The sequence below is a fragment of the Gobio gobio genome (genome assembly GCF_949357685.1).
Source record: "Gobio gobio genome assembly, chromosome: 4".
NCBI classification, from domain to species: domain Eukaryota; kingdom Metazoa; phylum Chordata; class Actinopteri; order Cypriniformes; family Gobionidae; genus Gobio; species Gobio gobio.
In genome coordinates, this window is record NC_137100.1 from 57,936,657 (window position 1) to 57,951,406 (window position 14,750).

Consider the following 14,750-nt stretch of genomic DNA (forward strand, 5'->3'; position numbering starts at 1 on the left):
ACAGCTGAGACTAAACTGATTTGAATCTAGCCTCACACTCCTCCACATGGTAAATTGGATCAAGTCATAGTTGATGGATCGGTTTCTGGCGTTAAGGGAACAATGTTTCAGTAGAATGATGTTTAGAAGAGGATTGATGGCATTAGTGACCTTAGACTTTAAAGCATACCCAACAAAATGGGTGGTTTTTATGACGTGTGGAGCAATGACAAGCTAGACTTTGGGTAAAATTATTGTAAACAACATTTATCTAATTTCTTTATACTACGTTAAAAACATTTGGGGTCTGCAAGATTTTTTTATGTTTTTAAAAGAAGTCTTATGCTCACCAAGGTTGAATTTATTTGTTTAAAATACAGTAACTATTATTAAATAGTATTACAAATTAAAATAACTGTTTTGCATTGTAATTTATTGTAATATTTCTATTCCTATGAAGGCAAAGCTGATTTTTCAGCATCATTGAGTCTTCAGTGTCACATGATCCTTCAGAAATCATTCTAATATGCTCATTTCAAATTCTTATTATTATCAATGTTGAAAACAATTGTTCTGCTTACAAGTTTTAATCATTTTTCAGGATTTTTTTGTTGTTGTTGCAGAATTGAAACTCAAAAAGAACAGCCTTTATTTGAAAGTTGTTGTAGTTTCTCAATAAATGATTGTACCTTTTGGTCAATATAATCCTTCTTCTTTGAATAAAACACACAATTATTCTTTAAAAACACTGTGCTGCCCAAACTTTTTGAACGGTAGGAGACGAGTACATGCAGTTTCATGGCATAATACATTGGAGATTACATATTTGTAATTTGTAAAGTGATATTTGTATATCTAAAACTAAGACTAAAGTGAACAGTGTCACATATTCCTTACAAATGTTTACCATAATATCTATGGTAGCCTATTCAGGCAGCAAATGTGCTTGCCTATTGCATTTGGTCCGCTTTCATTCACTTTTCAAATCCCACTAAAACTAGTCTACAGACAAGTTAAGATGGGCAAAACAGCTCAGTCTGTTTTTGTTGTTGTTGTTTTTTTTTGTTTTTTTTTTACTGTATTTTAATTACATTAGCGAGCAAATCAACAGATTAATCATCATGATTAATGAGTTTCTAAAAAAGTTTCGTGAATCAAAGGCGCACATGGAGCTGAAGTCCAAAAGTTTGTCAAACATTAACTCGAGAAACGAGTGTGTCGCAACTCCAGCAACTTCATATAGACGCGCAACTCCTATAAACAACATCGAGAATAATGGCGACACAACGCTCTCTACATATCATCAAGAGACAGCAGCATTCCCTTAACAAGGTGCATTCAGCATGGGTGGCCAGGTAATGCGCATTCGTCACTGAGAGATGCATGTAACACGATAGGCTACTTTGCTTGTTAAAGTTAATCAGCAATGCAAGTAAAAGCTCAGATCTAGAGTCAATTCAGTCATATATTCAGTGTGTGGGTAGTTGATATATAGCCTAATGTATATTTTTACCTCAGGTGTTTTATGTTAAAAATGCACGTGAAAGTAGGTTTTAGTGCTGTATGAAATTCCTGCGTTTTGACGAGGGAATTTCTAAGAGTGCAAAAAATTAAATACAGCCTTCTCTGAATTTGCGCCCACAATGCATATGTAATATTGCTAGATTAGCCTATTCACAGAAAATATTTTCCTCTGACATTCCAATAATATTTCTTTGAGCACTAAGTTTTAACATGCATAGTTTGCAACTGCAACTTGAGCTTGTATAATCATAAAACGATTATTATTGTTGTTGAACTTTATATTATTATGCTTTTAACCATAGCAATTTACAGTATGCTTGGAGCAACCTGAGGTTACACACACACACACACACACACACACACACACACACACACACACACACACACACACACACACACACACACACACACACACACACACACACACACACACACACACAGGTTTCCCATGTTTTATGGGGAATTTCCATAGACATAATGATTTTATACTTTACAAACTGTATATTCTATCCCCTAACCTTAAACCTTCCCATCACTTCCTCATGCATGGGGACCAAAAAAGTTTCCCCACAAAGACAAGGATTTCGGATATTGCTGTCTTTGTGAGGATATTTTGTCCCCTTACCATAGGGTTAACCTGAAACACACACACACACACACACACACACACACACACACACACACACACACACACACACACACACACACACACACACACACACACACACACACACACACACACACACACACACACACACACACACACACACACACACACACACACACACACACACTTTCCTATCTAAATGAAGATATACAGTACATAGACTGCCATTGCCTGTAAATAAAGCTGTAATAATAATATCAAAAGGCCAATTCTACCAAAGAAAACCTTTTGCATATTTAGTGTAAAAAACATGATTTAATAAAACATGACTCAGTGGTCTCCACTGGGAGCAAATTTGTCCCCAAAGTATAGCTAAGTAAGCTCTCCACATGTAAATTATCATTAAATGTGTTTTTATTGACAAAATAAATGTTATGTAAAATTATGCATATAATTAATTTTGACCCACACATGCACTGTAGGGGGAGGTTAGCTATTTAGCTATAAAAGTTCATATTAAGTCATGTGCGCATAATAATTATTTTAGATGGAATTTAGCGTGTCATTGCTGTCACTCGTTGAAACGTCACCTCAGCTACCCCCAAGTTTTTATACTACTGATGCATCGTTTATATATTTATTAAACACTTGCTGAAACAGTTTTGCTTGTGAATCTTTAGAGGTTTTGCAAATAAAAGTGATGAAGGCTGGTTGAGTTCCATGTTTGCACACAAAGTGGATGCCAGGAGAGATGCCCACTCCAATCTGCTCTCCAAGAAAGAAACCAGCAACCTCTACAAGATTCAATGTGAGCCAATCCATCTAAAACCTTCTAGGATGCGCTCAAATGTTCAGGCCTTGGGAGAAATTGTGCATGACATATAGTTGATAGGAATTGCTAAAAATATTCCCATGCATGAATGATGTGCTTTCTTGTCGTCTCGCTCCAGAAAAACAGCCTAAACTGTTTGTTTTATACTAATTGCTTTAATAAATCAGCCTCCAAAGAGTTTATTTGAAGAATTCATTTGTTTTCAAGAGACCAGCTGTATGGAGAATTGTAATGAAAATTGGCTTTAGAAAAATGAGGGTGATATTTCATAAAACGGTTGATTTGAGTGATAAAATCACAAGGGATTTCACTAAATTCAGGGCTTCGATTAAGCCAGGGTTAGGCCTTAGTTTAATTAGGACATTTAAGTCGCTTTTTTAAACGTGCCTTAGAAAAAAACATTACTGGTGTGCATCTTGAGACAAAACAATGGCACTGACATATTTTAAGAAATGCCTTATTTGTCTTTCCTGACTTCTTCAAATCCTGTTTTTCTTTCAGTTCACAATGTCAAGCCAGAGTGCATGGAGGCCTACAACAAACTGTCGTAAGCTTTCTTAAGATTTTGCAATCATATACATGCTGATCAAGTCTATTTTCTTCGTATGTAGCCTTGTTTTCAGTATGAGACTTTTTTTGATGTACTTTGATTCTTTGATTGTCCCATGTGACCGTAATAGCCTATTCACCATATTATATACACTATATTGCCGAAAGTATCTAAATTATTGAATTCAGGTGTTCCAATCACTTCCATGGCCACAGGTGTATAAAATTAAGCACCTACAAACATTTGTGAAAGAATGGGTTGCTCAGTGAATTCAAGCGTGGTACCGTGCTAGGTTGCCACCTGACCTGTGCAATAAGTCCATTCGTGAAAACAGACCTCCAAACTCTGTGTGGCCTTCAGATTAGCTCAAGAACAGTGTGTAGAGAGCTTCATGGAATGGGTTTCCATGGCTGAGCAGCTGCATCCAAGCCTTACATCACCAAGTGCAATGCAGTCTCTGTCTGGCAATCCGATGGAGAACGGTACTTGCCTGACTGCATTGTGCCAAGTGTAAAGTTTGGTGCCGGGGGGATTATGGTGTGGGGGTTGTTTTTCAGGGGTTGGGCTTGGCCCCTTAGTTCCAGTGAAAGGAACACTAAATGCTTCAGCATACCAAGACATTTTGGACAATTTCATGCTCCCAACTTTGTGGGAACAGTTTGGGGATGGCCCCTTCCTGTTCCAACATGACTGCACCAGTGCACAAAGCAAGATCCATAAAGACATGGATGAGCGAGTTTGGTGTGGAGGAACTTGACTTGCCTGCACAGAGTCCTGACCTCAACCCGATAGAACACCTTTGGGATGAATTAGAGCGGAGACTGTGAGCCAGGCTTCTTGTCCAACATCAGTGCCTGACCTCATAAAAGCGCTTCTAGAAGAATGGTCAAAATTTCCCATAAACACACTCCTAAACCTTGTGGAAAGCCATCCCAGAAGAGTTGAAGCTGTTATAGCTGCCAAGGGTGGGCCAACTCCATATTAAACCCTACGGATTAAGAATGGGATATCATTAAAGTTCATGTGCATGTAAAGGCAGGCGTCCCAAAACTTTTGGCAATATAGTGTATGATTAATAACCATGTTTTTAAAAATCACTCCCACTTTTTAATTTGAGGGATGAGGTACAGAAAGAACTCCATCGTGATGCAGATTATCCATGTGAAGTCGTTGGAAGCTGGAACACCTGGTATGGTGAACAGGATCAAGCAGGTGAGATGAAAAACAAACTATTTTGCTTTTTCCATTGCTGGGAAACTGTGGAATAGTCTCAACAGTTTCAACAGAATCTGAATTTAAATCTAAGCTACTGCTTCTAGAGTCCAAGGTAGAACATCTTATAAGTGTTTTGATGCTTCCTCTGTTTATTGCATTGCAGTCTATATCGTTTATATGCAATTTCTTATGTCGGCAATGTCTATTTTAAAGGGATAGTTCACCCAAAAATGAAAATTCTGTCATTTACTCACACTCAAGTTGTTCTAAACCTGTATGAGTTTCTTTCTTGTGTGGAACACAAAAGAGGATATTTTGAAGAATGTGGGTAATTAAACAGTTGATGGTCCCCATTGACTTCCATTGTATTTTTTCCCATTCTATGGAAGTCAATGGGGACCATCATTACCAACATTCTTCAAACTATTTTCTTTTGTGTTCAGTAGAAGAAAGAAACTCAAACACATTTGGAATAACTTGAGGGTGAGAAAATTGACGGAATCTTCATTTTATTTGGTTGGACTATCCATTTAAGTTTGGTTGTACAGTACAGTGCTTTTAAATACAATTTATTTTTGTATATACCATTGAGATTGAGAAGTTTCGGGTCAGTTATTTTTAATATTTTGGAAAAAGTCTCTAATGTTCAGCAAATCCGAATTAATTTTCAGTAATATAGTGAAATATTATTGGAATTTAAAATATAACCCAAAAATGTAAATTATTTATTCCAGTCATCATTATTCCAGTTTCATGACCCTTCAGAAATCATTCTACAATCTGATTTCAAGAAACATTCCTTATTATTATCAATGCTGAAAACAGTTATGCAGCTTAATATTTTTGTGGAAACCATGATACATTGTTTCAGGATTATTTGATAACTAATAAGTTCAAAAGAACAGCATTTTATTGAAATATAAATATTTTGTAACATTATAAATATACTTTCATACACTAAAAAAAAACAATAAATAAAATGTACTTAATTTTTTAAGCACACAGATTTTTTAAAAGTAAAATGTACTTAATTACATATGTACAATCTACTAACTAACTTAAGTAAAATTAACAAAGAAAATAAGTAACTTTAACTTGGCCAGTTAAAGTTTGTTGGGTAATTTCTACTTAGTTTAAGTTTATTTTGCAATACCCTAGTACATTTTACTCAAACAATATAACACTCGAACACAAACTATAAAAAGTGATTAGTTAACTTACTTTAAAAAAGTGAGGAAACCCGCTGCCTTAAAATTAAGTAAATAAACTTCATACGTAATTGAAGAAATTAAGTTATGTGAACTTGACAATTCCACATAACTAAGAACAAAGTTTATTTACTTAATAATTTTGAGGCAACTGGTTTCCTCCCTTTTTTAAGTTAAGTCAACTGATCACTTTTTACAGTAAGACCTCACTCGGTACACAATGCACAATAACGGTTACATTCATTGGATAATTTTTGAGTATGAATGTGTGATTTTTTTTTAGAAAAGGAACTCACAGCAGATGTCACAAAACAGCACGTTACTAAACCGAACAACAAAAGCAATGATAAAACAGTGTAAATACAGCTGGAAAACAGTGAAAAATGCAGCCTTGTTCATTTGTCATGCCCCAGTGCATGATGGGAAAACCAGTATGAGAGTGTTGAGTAGGTTTTACTTAATTTTATAAAGTTGGCATTTACGCTTTAATTTCTACAAGTTTTAATTGAGTACTAACATAGAAATGACTTAGTTTTTTTTATTCTTTTTAATGTTAGTGTTTTTCCAGCACCATCTGGATGTTTTGTGTGTGATGTTACAGTACTAGAGTGACACATGCTGTTTTGTGATTGTAGTGCACCTCTGGAGATACTCTGGTGGATATCCTGCTCTTATGGAGTGTTTGCGCAAACTCAATCTCAATACGGTATTTAACACATGCTCTGTGCTCTTAAAAATTGGATTTAATAATGTCACAATCCATGTATGTGTCCTTTACCAAAATGTTTTCTGTACAGATGTATCTTGCATTTCGAAAAGAAAGGAGCAAAATGTTGCTCTCTCGACGCAACCAGCTTCTTCTGGAGTTTAGTTTCTGGAACGAGCCTGCGCCCAGGATTGGCCCCAACATTTATGAACTGAGATCATATCAACTTATAGTAAAGGCCATTTAGTTGTTCTTTTTTTATAATACATTGCATTGCATTTGACGTATTTTTACGTACTTTTCCTTTTTTTGTTTGTCCTGAAATGTCTCAATCAAGCCTGGCACAATGATCGAATGGGGAAATCATTGGTAAGTTTGTGTGTGATTTGTGAAAAATATTGATATATATGCCCATGTTGCATATTTAATCGTGTTTTATCATGTTCCAGGGCTCGGGCAATCAAATATAGACAGCGAAACAATGAAGCGGTGGGCGGCTTCTTCTCACAGATCGGCGATTTGTATGTTGTTCATCATTTGTGGGGTAGGAACATTCTTTTCTTCTTCTTCTGATCATTGCATATTAATAAGTGGCATATAGTTGACTGAATATATTTAATGTGTTTTAGCTTATAAAGATATGCAGTCCAGAGAAGAGACCAGAAACACAGCTTGGTTAAAAGAGGGCTGGGATGTCAATGTGCACTATACAAGTGAGTAAAAAAAATATTAGCATACTGATTATTGCATACTGCATAATAGACCTTAGTCAGGGTGGCGCCATATTTCATTTTTGTTGGGAATGAAAACAAGGCTGAGCAATAGAAGTACAGTGCGTTCCATGGATTGCACTGTTGTTTAACAACATGCCAATTGATCAGCTGGCGAAACATCTCTCTGAATGAAAACTTTCAGCAGACAAAAACGCCATGAAACAGTTTTAAAAGTTGTAAGTTGTGAAAATGACATGATCTTGGACATTTATGCAGTGAATGCTATTGTAAAGACTGTAGGTCTCAGCCTCACAGCCTCGTTTTCATCCGCATGGATGCGCATATCTCGCTTCCAAAGTTCGCCCATGATTTACTCACCCTCAAGTCATCCTAGGTGTATATGACATTCTTCTTTCAGACGAACACAATCAGAGTTATATTACAAAAGTCCTGGCTAATCCAAGCATTATAATTGCAATAATAGTTGCTCTGTTTTTGAAGTCCATAAAAAAATGAACCCGTCCATCGAATAACGTGCTCCATGCGGCACTGGGGTGTTAATAAAGGCCTTCTGAAGCGAATCGATGCGTTTGTGTAAGAAAAATATCCATATTTAAAACTTTATCAAGTAAAGTTCCAGCTGATCACCTTCCGTGGAAAAGTGTTGAATGTTGAAAGTGAAACTCAAGATGCGTACGAGACGTCATGACGAGCGGACCTGGTTGAGTTAGTCTTTCGATCGGCAGAGGCACTTTCAACACTTTTCCATAAATTGAACACGGAAGGCGGTCGGCCGAAAGTTTACTTTATAAAGTTTTAAATATGGATATTTTTCTTACACAAACGCATCGATTCGCTTCAGAAGGCCTTTATTAACACCCCAGAGCCGCGTCGAGCACGTTATTTGACGGACAGATGCATTTTTTATGGACTTCAAAAACAGAGCAACTATTACTGCTATAATAACGCTTGGATTAGCCAGACATATACACCTCGGATGACTTGAGGGTGAGTAAATCATGGCCTAATTTTCATTTTTGGGTGAACTATCCCTTTAACCCCTTAACTGTCAATGTCCCGTTGTAAATATTTTAGTAATTATAAATTAGTTATCATTCGAAAGCTTACGAACTCAAAATTCATCCTGTGAAAACCGTTTTGAAATCAGATGTTGCGTTACCATGGGAATGGTACTCTAAATCCTTCTAGTGGGCGGTGTCATGTTTCATATTACAAAATGTATTATTTTATAATCAAAATCTTTTCTAATCTTGGCAAAACACATATCGTCGGAAAGGTCTGAGTCTCAAGGTTCCAAATTTGGTGACTGTTTTGTGATGGAATTGATATTTGGACAGAAATTTACAGGAAAATGCTTTTTTCTTTTTTTTAAAGATCAATAGAATGTGTGACACCCAGTGGCTATTTTTGGTATTGCGCCTAAACAAAATCTCATGGGGACTTCAATTTTTGTGATATCAACTTCAAATTTGTAACACAACTTGGTTAGACATATGGCTTTGATTTTATAGTAATTTTAGAGTAAAACTTTTTGTAAAATAGATATTTTATACAAAATAAAAAAATATTTAGTACAGTATTTTTAATTTACAGTAAATTTAAAATTATTTCATATTTTTAAATGCTTTCACTTCACTTAATCTGCAGAGTGTCTTCTTTAAAACAAGGCCAAACTTAGCTCTATATTCCAAAGCATTCTTTTTTTTTTTTTTTTAGAAAGTGCATTTTCGTGACTATTCTCAAAAAGGGGGGTGACAGTTAAGAGGTTAATATAGTGTATACTGCCTATACATTATGTATGAAAAAGAATGCCAAGTTAAGTCATGTTTATTTGTATTGCACTTTTCACAATGCATTTCATTTTAAAGTAGCTTTCCATTCACACCATTCGATTTTTTTTGTTCTTAGGTCAGTAAAATGGAAGAAAAAAAGAGCTCAAAGGTTAAAGATGTCCGTCTAGCGTGTGTTTACATTGAAAAACAATGGAAAAGTAGCGCAGTGGAATGGAAAAACGCTTTCAATGCGAACGGCCCCTTAGAATGATTTCAGAAGGATCATGTGACACTGAAGACTGGAGTAATGAAGCTGGAAATTCAGCTTTGCCACCACATAAATAAATTACATTTTAAAATATATATTCAAATAACACTTATTTAAAATGGTAATAATATTTTACAATATTAATGTTTTACTGTATTTTTCAATCAAATAAATACATCCTCTGTGAGCTTAAGACACTTATTAAAAACATTAAAAAAAATCTTACCAACCCCAAACCTCTGAACAGTTGTGTATGTTTCATATGCAACTGTACATGTTGGTATCCTACATTTTCCACTTATTATCTCTGAAATAAAATATTTTGCTGTTTCTTTTCAAATCATGTAAAAATGTCTTTTGGCAGTCTGACCAAATTGAGTCAGAAAGGAGATTTGGGAATTGTAGGAAATTCAAAGTATTCCAAGCATACAGAAATTTGCTTACTGCACACAATATTCTGTAATGTTTGGAACAGCCATTCCAAGCGTAATCAAAGTGTTTTCTTTGTAAATGGCGCCATCTGGTGAATTCCAGTAGAACTGTTCACCCACAGGACATCACATCTAAGCAATGCACAAGCTTTTGATCAGTACATTGATTTGTTTGTCTGTTCTTTTGACAGTGCCTCTCATCCAAAAGATGGAATCGAGAATTATGATCCCAATGGAACACTCCCCTCTGCAGTAAAATCAACAGTGTTTCACCTGTGGTGATGATACTCAATGGGTAGACAATGCATCTGGAAATCGAATTTCATGTAGAGTTTTGTTCTGACTTGACGCAAACGCATCTGAACCAGATGATCAAGGTCTCCAGGTCCTCTTGAAGAAGACTTCGCAAGAAGGCAGAGCAAAATGCAAGTGTTGAAGCCATTCTGAGAACTACAATGACAAACTCCAATGACTGCCTTATGAGACTGTTTGAGTGTAAAATTAACACCGTAATGCAGATTTGTTTGTAGTTTATGTATAATTTATAAATTACCGTCTTGTTTTTAGTCATTGTTCTCTTTTCTGGTGCATCGTCTGGCCTGTTTTTGAGGAAACTTTTATCTGAAATGCTAGTGCCTGTCGGTAGCTTTACATCTACAATTAAAACATATTTGTTCAATTGAATGCAGCTATGCGAATACTTTATTTGGATGTCCTTAATTGGAGCACAGATATTGAACTTTTTGGTGGATAATAATAAATGAATCCATTTCTGTTGACTTGCAGTCTCTTCTTGAAGGAAATCCTATGTTTATTTATGATGATTTTATAATACTTTTATAGTTTTAACTACCATAGCAAGTCCCCCCAATAATTGGAAATGGTCAAATTGTCCACCACAATAGGCTATATCATATTTCTTAATGCTGCTGCTCTTCTTAAACATTAGCGTTTTTTAGGCTGGTCTGCCCTCAGCGGTCCAGTGCTTGTCAATGTCAAAATGATGGCCAATCAGATCAAAGAAGGCGGGGCTAACTAGTCACTGAAGATGAGTGTGAAATCCAACACAACGCTTTTAGTTTTTACAGTGCAAAGTGTGTGCGTGATAAGACATAAGTCTAAACATTTAATATTCGACAACTGTTTTATGATGGATATGTTTAATGACCCAGTAACATAGGGTGATGAAAACTACTTTTTAAATGTAATTTCTCCATTTTGAATTGAAAATATGATATTTAAATGGTCATATTAGACATACAACCCCACATCAGAAAAAGTTGGGACAGTATGGAAAACGAAAAAAAAAAAAAGAAGTGATTTCTAAATTTACTTTGACTTGTATTTCATTGCAGACAATATGAACAAAAAATATTTCATGTTTTGTCTGGTCAACTTCATGTCATTTGTTAATATTCATTCTTTCCTGTCATTCAGACCTGCAACACATTTCAAAAAAAGTTGGGACAGTAAAGCATTTACCACTTTGTAATGTTGCCATTCCTTTTCACAACACTTAAAAGACGTTTAGGGACTGAAGACACCAAGTGATGAAGTGTTTCAGGTGTAATTTTGTCCCATTCTTCCTGCAAACAAGTCTTAAGGTGGGCAACAGTACGGGGTCTTCGTTGTCGCATTTTGCGCTTCAAAATTCTCTATTGGAGACAGGTCGGGACTGCAGGCAGGCCAGTCAAGTACCCATAACCTCTTCCTCCGCAGCCAGGACTTTGTAATGTGTGCAGAATGTGGTTTTGCATTGTCTTGTTGAAATATGCATGGACGTCCCTGGAAAAGATGTCTTCTTGAAGGCAGCATATTATGCTCCAAAATCTCTATGTACTTTTCAGCATTAATGGTGCCTTCACAGAAGTGCAAGTTACCTTTGCCAAGGGCACTGACACAACCCCATACCATGACAGACCCTGGCTTTTGGACTTGTTGCTGGTAACAGTCTGGATGATTCTTTTCTTCTTTGGTCCGGAGCACACAGCGTTGATTCCTCCCAAAAAATACCTGAAATACTGATTCATCTGACCACAGTATACGTTTCCACTGTGTGATGGTCCATCCCAGATGCCTCCGAGCCCAGAGAAGTCGACGGCGCTTCTGGACACTGTTAACATAGGGCTTCCTTTTGGCACAGTACAGTTTTAACTGGCATTTGTGGATGTACGTATTGTGGTCCTTGACAAAGGTTTGCCAAAGTAGTCCTGAGCCCATGTGGTGATATTGCTTATAGATGAATGACGATTCTTGATGCAGTGCCGCCTGAGGGATCGGAGATCACGGTTGTTCAGCTTAGGCTTGCGCCCTTGTCCTTTACGCACTGAAATTCCTCCAGATTCCTTGAATCTTTTAATTATGTTATGCACTGTTGAATGTGAAATATCCAAATATCTTCCTATCTTTCTTTGAGGAACATTGTTTTTAAACATTTCAATAATTTTCTCACGTATTTGTTGGCAAACTGGCGATCCTCGGCCCATCTTTGCTCCTAAAGGATTAGACCTTACTTGGATGCTGCTTTTGTACCAAATCATAATTACAATCACCTGTTGACATCACCTGTTTCAAATCACATCATTATTTAACCATTTTACCTCATTACTAGCCCTAAATTGCTCCTGTCCCAACTTTTTTTTAAATGTGTTGCAGGTCTGAATGACAGGAAAGGAATGCATATTTACAAATGACATGAAGTTGACCAGACAAAACATGAAATATTTTGTGTTCATATTGTCTGCAATGAAATACAAGTCAAAGTAAATTTAGAAATCACTTCTTTTTTTTTTTTTTTTGCGTTTTCCATACTGTCCCAACTTTTTCTGATTTGGGGTTGTACAAGCAAGAGTGAATGTGTGCATATTTTTTAAATAAAATATTATTTGCAGAGAGTTTACGGGACTACATCACAACCATAGGCTATATTTAGACCTGTGCTGAAACTTATCCATTCTTCTTTATTCCCCCAAATCCCCTTAATTTCTTTAAATTAAAATGCCATTTTCTGTACACACACACAAAAAAAAAAGTATAGTATTTGCAGGTTTAAATGAAAGCCATAGTAATTCCAGGGTTTGGAGTTCACTTACTGTATATAAAAACTTTTGAACATATTAAACGATGATTTACAATCGTTTCATTTGATGCTAATGATATTGCATAAGCACAAAATGTGGAGGATATTATATTATTAATGCCTTGTTTTAAATCAAATAATTTAACTACAATTTTAGAGAACTCATATTTAAAATATGAACTGAACATATTAACAGTTCATGCCCCTCATGAGCAACTATTTTTTTCGTCTTAGCCGTCTTAGCTGCTGCTGTCCCTTTAAGAACAAGGGGGGCGTGTGACACAACTGCCGAACCATACAAGTCGAAGAAAATGAACTGGTAGAATGACAAATGGCGTGGAAATAGGTTTCTCGAGGTGGGCGGGGCTTCGCGAAGATTCGAAGGATTAAAATAATAATTATCCTATTTTAAAACAAACGTTTTTCTCAGTTTCTCCATGTCGTTTTTACATGTGTAAATTACTGCCTGGAATGTTTGCTGAAGCGAAATATTGAGAATGAGGAGATACGTCATGGTCGTGGGCGGAGTCTGAGCCCTACACCATTCCGGGATCCGACGCTATCGGTTGCCAGGGGTAACATTGTAAGAGCGAAACAGAGATCAGAGCAGGAAAGACGGCTCGAGGAATTATCATCGCGGCGTTTAAGCGGAGAAATTACGAGAAAACTTGAAATGGAGAAGAAGAGGTCTCGTACAGGGAGAAACTTACTACCAGCGCCAAGCTGAGGTATTTAGAGAAGCTGATATCAAAAACGTTGACCCATACGAGCTGCCACGGCAGAACTCTTTACCACCTTGCACTGAAATGTTTCTATAAATATATTTCCTGTGCATTCTGAATAATAAATATATCTCCCCACTATCCTGCAGCAGTCCAGTGCTCGTCATCCTTAGCAGTGTTTTTCTCTTACTGATCATATTTTGTACCTGTTGAGTTTATATTTTTAAATTAATTTGACTAAAAATTTAAATGATCGTTTGTGTGCGCTGGTGCTTTTATTCCAGCCTTCTTGAGTAGAATGAATGCTCGGTACGTGCTTTAAATGGATGTAATGTTAACCATGTTAAATATTGAATTAATCTTAAACAGTGATGCACAGTAGAGGAAAATGACAGTCAACTAGGCCTACCTTGAATATTAATTAAGCGTTTTGGGCATAAACATGTTTATAGCATACAGTAAAATGACCGACAATGAAAAATGACAGAATAGTGATCAACATGTTTAATACAAATAAATAAAGGTTCGTATTGATCAAGTGTCTCACACTTCAGCATCGCGCTCACTAGTTAAGACCATGACTGACACCCTGTGGTGAAATAATGGCGTACGTTTACCAGCCGCTGCTTTCTCAGATCGGCTTGGGTGGATTAAAACTTAATGTTCAGTTGAGTTTGGAAAACTATGTACATAGTAATCATCAGAATATCTCTTCTCCAGTCTCTGTCCGAATTCATTACCTGGCGGGCAGACCCCCAAAATGGCGGAAGGGGGGCGGGGCGCTGTGTCGTGACGACATCTCCTCATTCTCAATAGACGGCGTTGTCACTTGATACCTGTTTCTTTTCACAGCGCCGGTTAGAATCGACCAATCACTTGTGGTCTCACGTTGACTTGTGATGACTTCATATGGATTTTTAAACAAAAAACATTTTACACAGATTGCTAGGGTAGATATCTACTCATGTGTCAGGTGACAATCCTTGACAAGAAGGGTTAAAATGTGTTTTTAATCTACAAACATCTCCAATAAGACAAATAAGCAGATATGAGGCTTCAAACGCCCCCTGGAGGAAGTTAACTGTACATCCCATGGAAAACATTTTTTTAAGATCCACTTTCC

At 36.4% G+C, this 14,750-nt stretch overlaps 1 protein-coding gene across 2 annotated transcripts; it reads left to right on the plus strand.

Annotated features, from left to right (window-relative positions):
• Positions 1–1,183: 1,183 nt before the first annotated feature.
• nipsnap1 (nipsnap homolog 1 (C. elegans)) lies at positions 1,184–10,604 on the plus strand. Of its 2 annotated transcripts, none has more exons than XM_079814469.1 (10): positions 1,184–1,334; positions 2,791–2,918; positions 3,444–3,489; positions 4,610–4,704; positions 6,551–6,621; positions 6,713–6,853; positions 6,959–6,990; positions 7,071–7,165; positions 7,251–7,334; positions 10,018–10,604. In XM_079814469.1, exons 1-10 carry the CDS (start codon positions 1,255–1,257, stop codon positions 10,080–10,082), a joined length of 837 nt encoding a protein of 278 aa, XP_079670595.1. In that variant the 5' UTR covers positions 1,184–1,254; the 3' UTR covers positions 10,083–10,604. The 2 variants fall into 2 exon arrangements, with proteins under 2 accessions (XP_079670595.1, XP_079670596.1); XM_079814470.1 differs by having other exon boundaries at positions 1,236–1,311.
• The last annotated feature ends 4,146 nt before the right edge of the window (positions 10,605–14,750 follow it).